The sequence below is a fragment of the Phyllobates terribilis genome, unplaced genomic scaffold, assembly GCF_046119375.1.
Source record: "Phyllobates terribilis strain yellow unplaced genomic scaffold, ASM4611937v1 Scaffold_3__8_contigs__length_932513732, whole genome shotgun sequence".
Taxonomy (NCBI): Eukaryota; Metazoa; Chordata; class Amphibia; order Anura; family Dendrobatidae; genus Phyllobates; species Phyllobates terribilis.
The window spans coordinates 784,712,197-784,731,031 of record NW_027362763.1 but is presented as its reverse complement, the minus strand read 5'-3'; the positions used below and the strand labels follow the sequence as shown (position 1 = coordinate 784,731,031).

General features: G+C 39.0%; 1 protein-coding gene across 6 annotated transcripts in view; it reads right to left on the bottom strand.

The window, feature by feature from the left end:
- Positions 1-10,260: 10,260 nt before the first annotated feature.
- BCL11A (BCL11 transcription factor A) overlaps positions 10,261-18,835 on the bottom strand; it is a 148,394-nt gene continuing 139,819 nt past the window's right edge. For 4 of the 6 annotated variants that reach the window (XM_073672389.1, XM_073672390.1, XM_073672394.1 and 1 more), the window contains exons 3-4: positions 16,134-18,147; positions 11,628-11,763 (exon numbers count right to left, since the gene is read on the bottom strand). In XM_073672389.1, coding sequence (XP_073528490.1) covers positions 16,136-18,147 — 2,012 coding nt within the window. In that variant the 3' untranslated portion in view covers positions 11,628-11,763; positions 16,134-16,135. Of the gene's footprint in view, positions 11,764-16,133; positions 18,148-18,835 lie in introns of all 6 variants that reach the window. The other 2 variants (XM_073672392.1, XM_073672395.1) reach the window with 2 other exon arrangements.

The following is an 18,835-nucleotide window of genomic DNA, read 5'->3' as shown; positions in this document are numbered from 1 at the left end:
CACAGAGAATGCATTGCAGATGGAGCACGATGAGATGGAGCAAGGAACCATACAGAGTGATCACACACAGCCCAGCCTCATCTCATCCCAATGTGGATTGGGTGACAATGAGGAAGAGGAGGAGGAAGAACAGGAGCTAGTTTCATGCATTATAGACGGTACTACCTGCACAACTGTCATACCGTCTGTTCACCGTGGATGGCCTAAGGACAAGGAGGAGGAGGAGAGCATAGTCAGTCGTCCAGTTGGTGAGGATATGGAAGTCTTGACTGTTAACAGTCTGGCACGCATGGCTGAGTTTTATGTTACACTGCCTTTTTTGTGAGCCTCGCGTTCTCAAAATTTGGGGTGACAGTCATTACTGGTTGGTGACACTTCTAGACCCACGCGACAAGGAGAACTTTATATCTCTTTCCTGAGGCGGACAGGTCTACAAAAATGGGGCAGTACCAGAAGGCCCTTGTTGTGGAACTATTAAAAAAATTCCCATCTGAAAATGCTGGTGGCAGAGGTCACAGTTCGTTGGACAACCAAGGAATACAGGCGAGAGAGACACCACTCCAATCCAGCAGAGGCAGGGGAACACTGTCAAAGTTCTGGGAGAGTTTTCTCAGCCCCTCCCATCGCACAGGCCCTAAAGCGCTGGGTACTCTCACAAGGAGTGCAAAGTTTCGGAAGATGGTGAAGGAGTACCTTGCCGACCGTACCAATGTCATCCGTGATTCCTCTGTGCCTTATAATTATTGAGTATCCAAGCTGGACATGTGGAATGAACTGGCTCTCTACGCCTTGGAGGTCCTGGCCTGCCATGCCGCTAGCATTTTTTCAGAGCGGGTTTTTAGTGCCGCTGGTGGAATTATAACTGATAAGTTCATCCGCCTGTCAACTGAAAATACTGATAGGCTGACTCTTATAAAAATGAACAAGCACTGGATTGGGCCAGACTTCTCAACACCACCAAATGATAGCAGCGTAACCTAAACTCAAATACAGTGTCTTTTTTTGGGAGGTGTATTCCCATGCACCTTTTCACACCCACATATGGGTATACGCTTCCTGATGTTGGCTATTTGCTCTTGTCATCCTTCTCCCCATCCTCATCCTCCACCACCATATTACCAGGGTGACCATGGTCAGTGATGCAACACTCACATAATTTTTTTAAAGGGTGTTTATGATGCCCATAAAAAAAAAATTTATACAGTATGTTCATGTATACCCCCCAGGGGTAAATGTTTGTCAGCCCATACACTTAGTGCATGGGCATTACAAGTATAGGAGACCCGCTCCTTTCTAATGGGAACATTTTTTTTGAGGCCCTCCTCCACGTCTTTTCCAAGGTGCATTGGAGTGCCTCCCAATGTTTGGCAGCCCTTGCATTCACTGCATAGGCCAACACTATGGGAGACCCACTTCCTAATAATGGGAACATTGTTTTCAGGAGGCCCTCTGACCTCCACGTCTATTCTAAGGGGCATTGGAGTGTCTCCAAATTTTTGGCAACCCTTGCATTCACTGCATAGGCACACACAATGGGAGACCCACTTCCTAATAATGGGAACATTGTTTTCAGGAGGTCCTCTGACCTCCATGTCTCTTCCAAGGGGCATTGGAGTGGCTCCAAATTTTTGGCAACCCTTGCATTCACTGCACAGGCAAACAGTATGGGAGACCCACTTCCTAATTATGGGAACATTGTTTTCAGTAGGCCCTCCTCTAAGTCTCTTTAAAGGGGTAGTGGGTTGCATCCAGATTTTCAAAGGGGTATTGGGGTGCGTCCAAATTTTGGGCAGACCTGCCACTCACTGCGTATGCAATAACAGTATAGGAGACCCACTCTTTACTAATGGGAACAACAAAGCGTAGCCTGCTGATGGCTCTCTAAGAATAGCAAGGGCTGACTGCTGGCCCTGTAAGAATAGTAAAGGCCGCCTGATGGCCCTATAAAAATAGGCTTTGTGACTTTCCTCCTTCATAAATGAAACAAGAAGTGTGTGATCATGTCTCACACACCACATGGCCGGATAAGGTTATGAAATGTTAAAAAGACATTTCCCGGTGAATGCATTTGTCACAGTTGAAAGCAATGCAAAAGTGCAAAAACGCTACCTGTGAACATAGCCCAAGGTGTGGAGGAGTATTTTTGTTTTTGGTTATTTATTTTGCCTTATATACAAGTCATTACCCTTGAAAGGATGTTCCTTAACATATTTCCCAGGAAAATCCATTTTGGTTTCGTTTTTGTATGTTTTATTGTGAGTCCGTAAAAGTGGCGTAATACTTCAACGTTGTTGACAGCAGTGACCTGGGAGTCAGAAATGCTTCCTGGTGTCTTCCCCATGCTGTTCCTATGTCATCTGAGCACTGTTCCCATCGATTTGGGCAATTTTTAGGCCCTCTGCAGACCGCCGGGGGGAGACGCTTGAAAAATGCTTGAGTTTGCCATAGTCTGACATTGGGTTCGTTGCTCGGGTTGAGCACCCGAGCATTCTCATTTGCCCGACCCAAGCATCAAGCACCCGAGCATTTTAGTGCTTGTCCATCACTAGTTATATGCTCTAGGCTCTAGAAAGACACAATAGCTTACTAAGGACCATTCAATTCACATTGAATGATTTTGATACAAACCATATTTCCTTGCCAGATTCAAGAGGTCTGCATAATTGGAATCTCAGTAGGTTCACACATCTTTAATGTCCAACAAATAACCTTGACCCTTCCAAAATATCTTCTTGCCCGGAGATAAGCGAATTTGAGTGGAGTTGAATTCTTCTTGAATATTACAAAAATCTACATTTGCCAAAATGCAGATTTTTTTTGTAATTCACTTCTGCAGGGACTCAGTAAAATGGCAGCTGCTGGTTGCCATTTTGCTGGACTATAAAGAGCCATAAAAAAGTTTAAAAAAAAATTTATACCTTACTGCTTACCGCAACCCCTTCGCTCCTAGCCCTCACTCGTCCAGTCATCATCGCATATTCTTATCACCACACTGAATCCTGGTCCTCTAAACCCTAGGCCGGGACTTACCGCTTTGATGAAGCCTGGGACGGTTGTAGGTATGCATGTGCAAGGTCCTGATGGGACATTGTGTCATCAGGATATTACGCACGCTTGTACTGAATTGTCCCGGGCCTCATCTGAGCCAGTAGAGTCGACCTAGCGCTCGCGGTGACAATCATCAGATGTGACAAGGACCAGACAGGTAACAGTGAAGAGCAGAGGGGTAAGCAATGAGGTCTTTAGAGACCCCAAAGGATAATCAGGAACATTCAATTTCCAGAGAATAACTTTTCTGTGAATCAAATTTCCCAGGAAACTCCACGTGAACAGGTAAATTAGAATTTGGCCTGATCTGCTTATCTTTACTGCTGCCTTATTTTGTGCATTTTGCTGACAACTCTGTTATATGTTGATCTAGTGTCCTGTCGCTGATTTATAATTCTGGTGTTATTCCGGTTGTCAAAACAGGTCTGTTTCATCCCTGTTGCATCCACTCTTGCTCATACATGTTGTCTAGCTTTGTTGTTGAGTGACAAGAGAATATATCCAGGGGGAAGACACCTTTTGCTCCAATCATGATGCCAATCATGTACCCAGCCTTGACCAAAAGTAAAGTCTGTGAGAATGTAGGGTATTATAGTTGAAACCATGGTCTACCAGGATTCTTTCATGATCCTCAAGGACTGAGAAGTATAACATTTATAAAGAATTTACAGTTGGGACAAAAATGGCAACTGGACTGAATATGATGGATCGCCACAAGGCTATTTTACATGTGACCCAGGATGTTTACTGACTCCACCTTTTAATTGTTGCATGAACCCTGCGATTCCTGATATTAGATTTGTATGATTACAGTTTTGTTTAACAATTCTGGTACCTCACCTTGAAAATACCATTAGCAAGCTGCAGGAGTTGCTATTAAAGATTATTCCGTGAACCATCATGAGGATGAAATTATTTAAACTTTACTCCCCAGATTAACACTAAGCCAAATCTGATTGTTACACAGTGGTTTTACACTCCTGTCTAAGGATGTGACTGTGACATCGACAAGATACATAAAGACCCTTTTTACTTAACGAGCAGCTTTCACAATATTTTTTATTTTTAGCTATATATATATCAGTAAAAAAGGCAAAGGGGCTTATTAAAATGTTTTGTTGTTTTTTTTATTATTATATATTTTTTTCTGTTTACTGCATTAGTGAGATAAGGGCTTTTGAAGTCGATATGCTAATTTCCCCTTCAATCAAGGGGGTGTTAACAGAGATTCTTCTCTTGGGGCGGTTACTTTTTCCCCTGTATAATGCTGCCCAAATATAATAAGCCAGCATCATATGGGGAAAAGAAATCAAACGCCCATAGAAAATGTCAAAGAAAGCTTTTTCAGTGTGATCTGGTGAGACTTGATGTGTCTCATTTAATCATGCTATGAACGCCTCACTTCTGGCACTTTCTGACATAACAGCATTGGGAAAGGAGACGAGCTGCTTGAGATCACATTGGAAAACTTTGCTTTGGCATTCCCTGTGGGCATTTGTTCTTCTTCCCTTGTGTATCGCTGCTTTATCATAATTGGACAGCATCATACAGGGGAAAAAGTAAACGCTCCCACAGAAGAAAACCTGGGTACACCTCCTTGATTGAAGTGGAAATTTGCACATTGGGTGCCCTAAATTTCAATATCTTCACAAGAGCAGTGGAGAAAAGAAAAGCTTTAATCAGTTTGTCTGCCCCTTTTTAACTGATACATACAGTTTAAACTAAAAAATATTGTGAAAGGTTCTCTTTAAAGGGAAACTGCTTTTTTCATAAATCCTGTATACATATCTGTACTACTTTAGTGGAAATTCCATTAAAATGTCTTATTATGGGGGTTTGGGTATTTAACATATTATGGCTGATCATTAATAACTATAATAGTGTTGAATTGGAAAAATCATACCCTTTTTAACTGTAGGCCCCATGCCATCCAGTACCTGGAAATTGTAAGTCTGAAATTTAAATGGAATGGGTCATCAGAAAATGACCTATTGTTTCAATTAACATTTTATGTTAATTATAGTTCTACATAATTGATATATAGCTATGTATGACATGATATCAGAAGTCAGAGATCATGAAAATCAGAAATTGTGTGATTATGAAAATTATGAAAAACTGGACGCTATATCTAATGCTAGGCAATTCCTGCTCTTTACAATAGACTTTTCAGCAGACTCATTATCCCCAAAGTATTCAAGTCAATAGGGTTAGAACTTGGCTGTTGATGCTTATGTATATGTATATGTGCCTGCTGAAAGAACTGTAATTATTAGTCTAATATTTGGCATAGTGGAATTTTTTTTACTATAGATATTGATATAGAAATTTAAAAAAATGATAAAAAATTTTTTTATTAAATATATTTAACATAAAAACCTTAGAATGGTGCTCTATGTGGTGCAATATTATAGAGATATTCTCACGGGCAGGGTCCTCTCCTCCTGTACCAGTTGGCGACTTGTTTTTGTTCAAACTATTATACTTGTTGTTTGCTATGAATACCCCTTTTTCACATGTAAAGCACCATGGAATTAATGGCGCTATAACAATAAATAATAATAATATTCCTGCCTAGAACCAGTGCTTCTATGCGAAAGTAGTTCAGCATCCCATTTACTACCTTGAATTGTTATGAAGTCTAATACAAAAATACTTAATATGGCCCCTTTATAATCAAGGTTATATGGGGTAAAATATATAAACATGTGGGGTCATATTACAGAATTATGCATGAAGCCTAATGTAATAAGTTTGGGCAATTTGCACCTCCATGTAGGAAATAGTTTTGCTCACCAAACCCCTGGTGGGCAAGAGCACTTATATAGAGTATTTCTATCTGACTGAAGGAATATCCCTTCTTCCCTTCCTGTACTAGTGCAGTGTATATAGTACTTATCCCATCTAATTATTGCAACTGTCGGTTACAGTAGGCAAGAACAATTTCAGACAGCAAAAAATACTGATTTAATAGGTTCAATAATAGAAATAGAGTAATGTCAGCTTAGGGAAATGTTCTGTCTACAAGGATTTCATCGTGGCATTTATGTAAAGTGTTGCTCTGAAGATAGTAAGTAATCCCCAATATGGTATAACTTCTTGATCGCTGAGGATACGACCACTGGAAGTTCAGTGATCCCAAGATTGGTTCTCTGGAACTTGGAAACCAAGCTTTGCAGAGCTTCATCTTGAATGGAGTGGAGGTGCGCATGCTCGACACCTGTTTCATTCACTGCCTTTGGGAGTGCGAACAGTGCCCAGCTATTTCCAGCAGCCCCATAGACAGTGAATAAGAGAAGGTTGGGCAAATACACCTACATTCGGTTCCGAAGAAGTCTCTGCAGAAACTAATTCTAAGGATTCCAGAGCCGCATGTTAAAAATTGCTGGGTTTCCCAGGGTTTAGACCCCCATCCATTAGTAAGATGGCCATCATCCAATGGATGGGGATAACCTACTATCTAGCGATTAACCCTTTAAAGAGGACCTTTCACTAAATTGTTCATGTTGAACTGGACAGAATATGTAAAGTGGCTGCAAAGTGGAATAAACATTTTTTTTTTATGTTTTTTATTGTTTTGTCTTGATTTTGCCTCCCCATTGCAGAGATATTAGCAATCAGATATTTGGCACCTAATGATTAACTTTATTTAAGTTCAAGTGAGTATTATTAAATAGTTTTTGCTGGGGGTGTGTACTTCTGCCTCCTGTATGACGCTAATGTAGCACCCTGAGGATTCAGCTGCTACAGGGGTATTACACCTCAAGCCAGAGGTGTGGTATTCCACTCCCGGGTAAGGATGGAGTGTGGAACTGAGCTTAGTAGGCTGCATGCACTACATACATCCCATTTCCGGGGGACAGAACTACGGTACTCCCACCAGTATATGTGCAGGTACGACAGCGTCTGTCCCTGGCTGGAGTGGGAGGGGGGTGGAACATCCCAGTAGTGTAGGGGCAGATAGGGGGAGTAGTCTGGGTAAAGCTAGGAGCTCATTGGGTGCTGGTCACCTGGGCTCACACATAGAGGGAGTATATAAGGTGGGCACCATCTTAGATCAGAGTTCAGTTCAGACAGGAGGAGAAGAGCAGAGGAGCTCAGCCAGGAGGGCTGACAGGGAGCTGTGGCTCCGGCTGGGCCCAGCTCCAGGGCTGAGCCTGCAGTGAAGCAGAAGAGAGAGAGAGGAGTCAGAAGGACCCAGAGAGAACGAGTCAGAAGGAACCCCAAGATCCCAGAATAAGGACAGAAGGGTGAAGGGTTGGCGGATAAGGGTACCGGATCCCAAGCTGGCAGAGGCAGAAGTAAACCTTAGCCAGGAACCGGAGGTCGTGGTCAGGATCTGCCGCGACCCTCACCAAATCCACTAGAAAGGCATACCAAGTATAGGGTCAGGGAGCCCAGAGGAGGCTTGACCACCAAGAGATCCGAGGGAGCCGGCCAAAAGTGGATCCCTGGTGGGAACGGCCAGAGGAAGGGAGAGTCAGAAAGGAGCTCAGGACCACGCTCCGGAATTGCCTGGGGGTTAGCCGAGTCCAGGACCTGGTGGACGCAGCACGGCTCGGGTGGTCACTCAAGGCCAGAGTGACTAAAGCAACATCAGTGAGTAAAAACCCTGAAACTGCATCCCCTGACTCTGCCTCTCCTTCCTGCATCATCACAACCCCCATCATCCACACCTGCTGCCCTGAGGCCATACCCCTCCCGTTGGGGGTTATACCATCACTGCTGCACATATACCACCGGCCTCAGCGGACTGCTCTGCAGCGGCGGCTTCAAAGCCGCACTCAACGGGTGGCGTAGTCGACACTTAACAACATCTACTGCCATAGACTGCCACTTAGTTTGACACCCTGGGCACGGACCGGGTCACCGCCACAAGGACTACTACCCCCATACAGATCCGGCTCCGGGTATCCCCTTGAACATGGCCCAGGGGGCGCGTCACTAACCAATCAAAAGCAGGCAGTAACATACAAGTGCAGAAGGACCTGTGATAATGTCATCAGGGTCACATGATCTAAGTTCACAGATCCTGCCGGCCAGAGTGTGCAGCCTACATAAGTATTGAAGATACAGTATATTGCACCGCACAACAGTGTGAAATTAATAACTGGAGTTAATGGCTCCACAAGTTTGTGCTGTGTAATATAACTTCAGTGATTATTTATGCAGCACACTCTGGCTGGCAGGATTTGTGAACTCTGCACATGTAACCATGATGACATCATCATAGGTCCTTGTGCACTTCTATGTTGCTGCCTGCTTATGATCCTGAAGACAAAAGTAAACGCCCATAGGGGAAACTATTTAAAAACACCCACTGGGACTTAACTAAAGTTAACTCATTAGTTAAAAAATATTTGATTAATAATATTTCTGCAACAGAGAGATGAATTTAAAAAAAAATAATACTACTCTGCTCTCCTGCAACTATTACATGATGTGTTCAGTTCAATATTAAAAATTTGGTGAAGCATCCTCTTTAAAGAGGATGTCCACTACTTTTACACTGATGGCCTATCCTTAGAATAAGTCATCAATGTCTGATCAATCGGGGTCTGACACCCGGCACCCCCGCGGATCAGCTGTTAACGGTTAAATTCTTATAAGAAAACTACCATTTATTCATGAACTTAATGATGGTTGTCCACTTCTTTTACATTGATGCCCTATCCTTAGAACCCCCGCCGATCAGCTGTTATCGGTGTCGGCGGCTCCGGCCAGAAGTACTTACTTGTGGAGCTGGCCGTCTGCTTGTAGTGGCTGCCGAAGGGTACTACTGATCCACCTCCTATTGATTTGAATAGAAGGCAGATCTGCAGTACCTTGTGGCAGCCACTACAAGTAGACGGCCAGCTCCACAAGTAAGTACTTACGGCCGGAGCCGCCGACACCGATAACAGCTGATCGGCGGGGGTTCTAAGGATAGGGCATCAATGTAAAAGAAGTGGACAACCATCATTAAGTTCATGAATAAATTGTAGTTTTCTTATAAGAATTTTAATGCAGTACAAAAATTGATTTTGGTGTGCATAACAAAAATAACACAGATCTCCAAATGTTGCTCATTGTGATCAGCTAATTGAGACTTGTAATATTCCAAACATTTATACAGATTCCATTATGTGCTACTAGAGCTATTGAGTGACCAGTATTTGCACAGAATAATATGTGAAAAGCCCTATTTCTTCTGTGCCTCTGCCAGGTGTGGTCAGCTAATGTGTTGCAAGTTATGAGATTTTGTAATTGATGGTCCTTCTTCAAATATGCCAGGAATTTTTAAGAAGTCCCCTTGAGCCTTCAAACATAGGTAAATTATGAAATTCCAGTGGATAAGTTCAAAGAAAATGTAGACACTGACTATTACTCCAGATGTTCCTAAGCTGCGTGCATGTAACAGATCAATGTAGAGAAATCGAAGTAAAAACAAATAGGCAAATATACACTGTACAGCTTAATAGGCCACAAACATCTATCCACTGTCGTCAAAGATTGGTTGTTGATGCTGCTCACTTCCTTCGCTTGCAGAAGAGTCTTCCTGAATTTTACCAGATTTACATGTTTATTTTTATTTCATAGATAGAGTTATAGATTCTTTTTTTTTTTTACTTTGTGCATGATTATTGACAATAAATCCATTCAATTTTCTACAAAACAAATGTTCTGGGCATTCAGGGGTTAAAATAAAATGCGTTTAAACTGGCTCTGTCATACACACCAGAAAAAAAAAGTGAAAGATGGGGTCACAGGTTATTCTTTGAGGCTCAACAGACATCTGTATCTTGAAACTGGGAACTACATTTTTTTCTTAAAGAATTGTAATTAACCCCCTCACCGTCGTTTACCAGACACTAAAATACATTCATGCAGTTGACAGGTTAAATATATGCAAGGCAGAACGATATGTTATGTGCTTGCTTACATTAGTGTATTGATTATATCCAATTCCCAAAGTGGCAATGTACTCTTGAACTTGGAGGTGTCGTTATTCTTGTTGTGGTCTTGCAGATCATCTACTGTATTTATCTTGTATATACCGTATTTCGATAAATGAAGCATACAATTTAAGGCAACAATTTCCAACTTAAAGATTCATCACGCATAATGTGTTTCGGTCAACAAAGCCTTTGATTTCAAGTAATAACCATTGATTTCAATTCTTTAAAAAAAAAAATGAAAATAAAATAATAATGAGCAAAAAAAAAACAGACCTAAATCTTTACAGTTTATTGTGTCAATTTAATTTGTTTTGTGTTTCGGCCTTTTTAAAGGCAAATGTATAATGTATATTAACAATGATTCCTGGAATATACTTTCAGTATATAACAACAGTTTACATCACATTAAATTCACCCAAAATGGGTAACAATTAACATAAGAACTGGCAGATTCGTTTTACCCTACAATATGTTATTCTGTACAAACTGCATTAAAAGGACCCCCCTCCTGTTTAGAACGCAAGCAATATTTAGAAGTTCAGGCACTGATACTAGATCTCCTTTTTAATTCTGGATTTATTGCGACTTGTAGGAACATATAAATGGAGTCATACCAAAGAGGAAAAAAAAAAAAAAAAAGAGAGAAAACTTCGTTGTACCAATGGTCTTCGGTGTCTTTGCACAACATTTTCTTGAGTGACGCTATTGTCTCAAGAGCTTATACAAGATTCTATCGTGACACTAAAACATTTTTGAAGTTGGCCTCAAAAATCTAACAGCAAAGAGTTAATGATTACCACATCATTTTTTTTTTTTTTTTTTTTTCAGTTTGACATTTTTTTTTTTTTTCAACATAGAAATATATTTATAAAATTTTCTCTGGACACTAGGTCATGCTTGCATGAAATTTTTTACAGCAGCTTAAGAACACATTATGGGTGCCATATAAATCTGGTGCAGATTTCTAACAAACTTGAAAAGGCCTCAATGGTTCATGGTTTTTATAACACCATTAATTTATCACACAGTTAGAAAATGTCACACTCTGTATTACCATTTTTTTTCCTTTTAGAGCTCAGAGTACAACATGTCATTCGTAAATTATGTTCTTGTTGACTAGTTTTTAAAGCCCCGGTTGTTGAGACCGTACTGTATATTATCTCTTAAATAAGGGTATCATGAAGTCCTATAAACACCGAGTCAGCTAAATATACTACCTAGGCTTATGATTTTCAGGGGAATTTTTCCATTTCAGTCCAGCATACAGCAAGTTGAAAAATAGGTGATACTTGTAGGGTGTTATATATATTTTTTTTATTCTGCAAAATGGGAATCTGTTTTCCGAAGAAAAAAAAATATTTGAAAAATTGATGTTAATTTTTTTTTTATCTTCCCAAGACCTTGATTACATCTTAAGTCCTGCGCTGGCTTTTGTAGTGGCTACTTTAAAAAGTCAAAGTCATATCAATGCAGGGAAGTAATGTACTCTAAGAGCATTCCTGCTAGGTGCAATGGCCAATAATACTCAACTACAAGTGTAATACATAGAGGTCAGGTTGAAGGATTTGGGGTTTTTTTTCATTTACAATAGGTTGGCCTGTTCGTATCAGCTCGATGGTCTTCTCCTTTTGTCTTCTTTTCTTCCAAAGCTAGGTGTTATTTATTTCTGGCCAAATTGGTATGCATATTTGTTAACACTTTTGCATATCTTTTCAGACTTCTTGCCATATAAATTTGATTGTTCTGTCCTTAGATTTAAAGATGCTGTATGTTCCCCCTAGAAAAAAGGGATACAAATCACACTCTTAGTAAATAAAAAAAATGTACTACCATAAAGACATGGGGAATAAAAAAAAAAGATTACAAACCATTATGCATAGAAAGAAAACAATATTGTTTTTTTTCCTTTTCTAAGTCGGCTGGCAAATTATTAATTTTTTTGCCTTTTTTTGACAGAAAAAAAAAATACAGTACATAGAAGATACAAATAGAAGCCATATGGATGATAATGCATGCACGGTTTGTAAAATGGAAAAACAAATATGGGAATTGAGGGAAGGATGAAAAAACTGACATTGCAGGCAACTTCTATTTAAGAGTTTGTACAGATGTGAAAAACAAAAATGGTGAAACTGATGAAATGTGGGTTGATGATGTGGGTTGTTTTTTTTTTGTCCAGAAAAAATTTTAACTAGTGTGAAAAATTACCAAATTTTAAGCACCAGTATTTTTTTATTTTTCTTTATGGATTAAATTAATTTATTTTTTTTTTGCTTTGCGTTCTAATCATATGGATTTTAACTTAAAAAGGAAGAGTCATTCAAAGCGTCTGAAAAAGTGTATGTATCAAGGTTGTAAATGTAGAATATATATACCTTTGATGCGTAAGGCTAAAGTATTAATTAGAAACTATGATGTAAAGTGTAACTAATCGAATAATTTAGTTTGTTTTCCATGGTATTTCTTACCAAGTTATATTTCATAATAGTGTCAAATAAGGGCACAAGAGTCTGATGCTGTGTGTTTTATTACTTTTTTATTTTTCAATAAAAGGGACAAAATGGGTATATGAACAGGATAATGCAGACAACTGCCAAAAAAACACAGACAGTGGTTTCTCCAATAGAAATTAACAGACCAGAAACAAATACAATAAAAGCCAGGTTTTGCATGACCTTTGGTCATTGAAATAAAATAATAATAAAAAAAAAATCATAAGAAAAATATTTTTTAAAAAAAAAAGATCAAAATATGTGCTTCCGTTTTAAACATAAGCACATAACCAATAATAAATAGTGACTCCCATAGCAAAAGATAAAATTTCAAGTTACGACAAACAGCTTTCATTACAGAAATAGAATAGGCCAATAACAAAATATTCTACATTGCCATTTACAAAAAAAAAAAAAAAAAAAGAAAAGAAAATATATTGACTTGAGTGATCTTCCACTTTAATATGCTTTGCATATGACTTTTTTTTTTCCAATCTAAATATAAAGCACCATTAAGTTTTTTGGCAATGAAAAGAAATAAAAATGTGTTTCTTTTACTGCATATGAAGTTTTGATGCTGGAATGTAGGTGGAAAAAGGGACAGAAAGCACGCTACATAACAAACCAATGCTATCAGCTTGCAGTACTGTGTACAGTATGACAGCAAGGGAGAAAAAAAATAAAAAATAATAGATATGTACAGCCCTCTGTAAGACGGCTCGTTTGCATGACATTCTAATCGGCATTCCCAAGTAGCCATCATATGGCTTCTGTACTGTACAATGTCACACTTGATTTTTTTTTTTTGATTTTTTTTAATTTTCTTGTTTTAAAACATACAAATAATTTGCACTATATTATCCTGCCGAAATAAAAAAAATATTTGAATATATATATGTGTGTGTGTATATATAGATATATATATAAATATATATATATATCTATATACACACACACACTGTGGCAGCCTTTGTTTTATTCCACTACCATAAAAAAGGTACATTGATACCTTTTTTTTTCCAAAAAAGAACAAGTAACTGTTAAAAATACAAGCTTCAATATAAATACTATAGTTCCTACACTAGATGAACATTTAATTCAAATACCATCCTAAAAGTACAGAAAAAAAAATAAGAGACAATAGATGTGTTTTAGCATAGGAATCAACATGAAGTGTGCATTTCCCTAGATTTAAGTACTATATAATATGGAACCTTTTTCCCAATGCACATTTATAAACAACCTGAAAAAAACAGGATATATCCAAGGCATAGAAATTCCTCTACCATTTTATTTGCAATGAGTATTACGTCTTTAACAAGACAATGAAGCGCTAAAATACAAATCCCCTAAACAAAATGTATGCTTTTTTGTAATAAAAAAAAATAAAAATAAAAAAAAAAAAACAGAAAAACATTTATATTTAAAACGTTTTTTTTTTTGTACACCAAAAATACCCCTGTACTGTAAAGGCCAAAGCGATAATTATTTTGTAAAGTACATGTGGTCTGTATCCTTTCACAGCATTGTCTACATTGTTTCAGCATATCTGTAAGTCAAGTACATAACTGGCAGAGTATATATATACATGCATACTTGTATGTATATATATATAGTCATTTATATTTTTGTAGGTGTATATGTCTGTATGTGCATGTAGTCGCACATACATACATCTTTTTTCATATACTTATAGATATACATATATATATATAATTTTTTTTTTGCAACATTTCCCTTATATGTAAGCCTGTAAACAGGGAAAATTGTACAGTGCATTTAAATGTATCTGAGCATTCTTTATACTCAACCACAGTACCCTTGATTAAAGGAAAAGGTACACACATTTCTGGAAGAGTCAAGTGCTATTTGAATACCAACCGGGGCGGAAAGTAGCTTAATATTGAAATAATGAATCGGTATAATTGTAATAACAATAGACAGTGCAAAGAAAGAAGAAGAAAAAATATCAGGGATAGAAATATACTGTGGGGTAGAATTTTTACATTTATGCATGTCTTTCTCTTTTTTTTTTAAGGGGGTATTTTTTTTAGGCAAGCCTCACAAGTTCATAGTTAATCATCATTATATTTAGCTTATATGCCTGCTTTTTTCCTGGTACCACGTTGACCATGTCTCTCTTGTGCCTCGATAACTTTTAATATTATCTAACATTACATACAGTACAGAATTTGATAGCATTGTTATCGATTGTCATTCAGACAACCATATATGTTCTTTTTTAATAATTACTGATTTTTATTTATTTTTTTGCAATGCGCATACAAACATTTCTATAATATAATACAATTATACTTGTTGTCATACACTTTCGTTCAGCTTTAATTTAAAGGGTTTTCGCAGGTTAAATCATCAATGGCCTATCCGTAGGATATGAAATCGATGTGTTATCAATGGGGGTCTCTCTTTAAGACTCCCACAATAACACATTGGTGACACATCCCAAAAATAAAGAGTATTGCAATCAAACGCTGAATATGTCTGTTCCTGGTGCTGCAACTCAACCAAAATGTGGCTGAACTACAGTACCAGGCACAGACACAATATGGATGAGCCATTGTGTCTAGATAAACATTTAAGGGTATACAACACTCACAGAGTGCTGGTGCCACTGAATACTGCTGAACATGAGAGTCCCGCAAGTCAGACTTCCATAAATTACTCATTGATGGCTCATCCTAAGGATAGGCCATCAACGTTTTCTCCTGGAAAACCGCTATACCTTAAGATTTGCTCAAAGTTAAACTGGAAACAAGAATCATTTTCCTTCTATTCGAAAGCAACTAGTTTACAACTCATTAAATAAATATGGAAAAATGATGATTAACTAGGACATGATGGGTCATATTTTAGGTAGCCTCAGTTATAAGAAATACAATATATTATAATTATACACTAGATCAATGGAGACCTACATATATCCAAGTTGAATTAAGCTACATGTTCATTTCAACATAGGAAGAACCATTGACATGGTTTCAAATAGACTGAAGGCACTCAGATATGCTTGATTTAAACCAAATGAAAGCACAAATTATTTTTTGAAGGCCTTTTTCTATGTGTTTTGTTGGTTCGCTTCATTTGTCATAATATTTGCTTTGTAAAACACTAAAAAGTAACCCCTGGCATGAGGAGATGAGGTTCCACCAGCATTTGCAGCACTAGGATACCTGTCCCTGGAAGTCTGGTGAAGAGATGTTCCCTCTGCACATCAGAACACAAAAACTGTACATGATATGTATTGCAGAATGTATGCAGCATGGTCACTTGTCAGCACAGAACTGGAAACAGTAATGTTTGTTTTGCAACTAATTCAGGGACAAATGAAAATAGCTATAACATACCATACATGCTGTCTATTATATAAAAAAAATAAATTTAGAAAAACAACATACACAACATGTAAATTATTGCACAAGAGAAAGGCTCAAAGTTTGCGTAAAATGCAATAGTATTGCCCCAATAAAGAACATGCATTCAAACGGTGAGAACAAAATATAAGGAAAAAAAATTATAAAAAATAGAAAATAAAAATCAGGAGTGCTAGTGATAAGCACGGTCTTGTATCCTTAGCTTTCATTATTTTTTATCACAAGGGACTAGAAAAAAATCTACATGGGGTTTCTCGATATACCTCTATTCAGTTTTTATATCATTATTCAAGACTCGATCACTGTGCCATTTTTTCATGTGTTTCTCCAGGGTACTGTACACGCTAAAAGGCATCTGACAAATTTCACATTTGTAAACGTCCTTTCCCACCTGACCATGTGTTTTCATGTGCCGGGTAAGTTTGCTACTCTGCGCGCAGGCGTAGTTGCAAAGCTCACACTTATATGGCCTTTCACCAGTGTGGCTCCTCCTGTGAACAGTAAGGTTACTACAGTTCTTGAAGATTTTTCCACAGTACTCACAAGTGTCGCTGCGCTTGCCCTCTTTTGAACTGGGCCTTCCAGGCCCTGGGCCACTAATATGGGGAGTGCTTCCTCCACTTCCTGTGCCACTACGGCCTGAAATTCCTCCATCCATCTCCCCTGGAGGTGTAGAGAAACGTAAACTACCATTTTCAGATGAGTGCTCTGATGAGGAGGCAAATGGCGATTGTCTAGAGTCTCCAAAAGTGAGGAATGGATCTTTTAGCTGCCTAGATGCGGCATAGCCAGCAAGCCACTGGGAGTAAACATTTTCTGCGTTAGGCATAGCTGCAGCTGGGAGGTCAAATTCCTTCTCAAGTTTTATGCGTTTAGAAAAAGGACTCATGGAACTTGGGCTACCAAGAAGCAATTTTTTTGACAAGCCTCCTGAAGCAGATTCACCAGGCGAACAACCCCTCCCATTAACAGTACCACCATCTATGCGATCTGATTCTCCTGCCACTGAGTCTTCATCACAAGTGTCTCTTTGAGCTTCTGGTTCAGATAAATGCCCTCTTTTATGTTTGTCAACCAACGCCTGATGAAAGGCATCACTAAAGTGATGCATTGCACCAAGACCCACGCCTTGCATCACATCAGGCATAGATCGGCTTTCCTCACCAGATCTGGAGTTGTTTTCATGGTGACGAGCAGCTTCAAGATTTAGGGCAAAACTATAATCCGGCCTACTGTCCGTTTCTGTCAAATCCTCCTCCTCCTCCTCTTCTTCCTCCTCTTCCTCCTCCTCTTCTTCTTCCTCTTCATCCTCATCACCATTCTCTGGAATCATGTTTGGATCATTTTCACTTTTAAACTTGGCCACTACAGATTTGAGGGCGTTGCTTGCGCTGCCAACTAAATCACTGGTTCCTGGCTCTGGAGAACTGGCCGTGGAAAGACCATCATCTGATTTAACTGTCATTGGGGAGGATTTATGCATGTGTGTTTTCATGTGGCGTTTTAGTTTGCTGGCCTGAGTGCATGCATGGTCGCACAGGTTGCATTTATAAGGTTTTTCTCCAGTGTGGCTTCTACGATGTACTACTAGATTGCTTTGAAATTTAAAAGTTTTCCCACAAAACTCACAAGATTTTGATTTAATTGGAGGTTGGGAAGGAGGAGGTACAGACTGAAGAGGAGGGAGGGGTGGAGTTGCCAAAAATGGTGGTTTGCTGCTGGACTGGAATGGCTGCAGTAACCTTTGCATAGGGCTCGGCCTGTTGGGCGACAAAGGGGGACTGGAAGTGTTACCAGCAAGCTCTCTAAGTCTCCTTGAAAAATCCATTGCTGGTGGCTCCATAGCCAGGGGGTTAAGTCGCAGTACCCTGTCAAAGGCACTCGGGTGATGTGTTGCGAGAGCCATTTCTTCTGCACCCAGACGTTCTATACGATGTGGATCCAAATGATGTCTTGGTGGGGGGCTAAATAATGGGGGAGTTGGTGGGAATCGACCCTCAGATAGACCAGAAGCCTCTCTTGATACTGATCCAGGGATTCTCAATAGGTTAAAGGGATTATTGTCAGCAATATGAATTCCATGGAGTGGTGGCTGTGAAGGACATTCTGCACCCAGTCCTGATGGAATGCCTACCCGGGGTGTAAGAGGACTGCCATGTTCACTTTCCAGATAGATTCTGAAGCCGTGAGTGTTCTGTGCATGTTGCAGCAGAAACCATGCACTGGAGAATGGCTGTTTACATGTTGTACATGTATAGCTGCTGGGCTCATCCTTGCCTGAAAAACAGAAAAGAAGTCATATCAATTATTATTTGATCAATCAAACAGTCAAAATGCATTCAAAAAATCAATACACTCATTAAATCCTTTGAATATTTTTAGTTTTCCTGAGATAATTTTTGGGAAAGTTGCCACAGCCACAGAACATATGTTCGGACTATAAGACGCACTCCCCCACTTTCACTCCAAAACTTTGGAGGAAAAAAGTGCGTCTTATAGTCTGAAAAATCCGGTAAGATTTGGCCTAGTGTTTGAGATACAGAAACTAGTCTGTGAGCCCCATTGGGGACAAGGTCTTATGTGAATGGTAACTATCTCTGTACAGTTGCAAGCACTTGCTGTAAAAGAGAATTCAAGAATAAATCTGGAGACTGGAAATATAAGGAGAAAGGAGAGAACACAAAAACAGAAACACAGAAGCAAGACGACGCACAATACAGTAGCGCTATACTCGGCCTGACCTGTAATTTACTTTGCAATGCATTTTAATCTGATTAAATGTATCCTGCTCTTGGATAAATCTCTTTACAAGATTAGATCATACAGAATGAAATTAGGTTTTAAACATTTGCTTAATATGAAATGTGAAAAGTAGCTAGATTTTATAATAAAAATACTGTTGACATTACAGCAGCACTGGTCAGTCGCCTTTTGGCATTATTTATTGTAATATATGAATTTAATT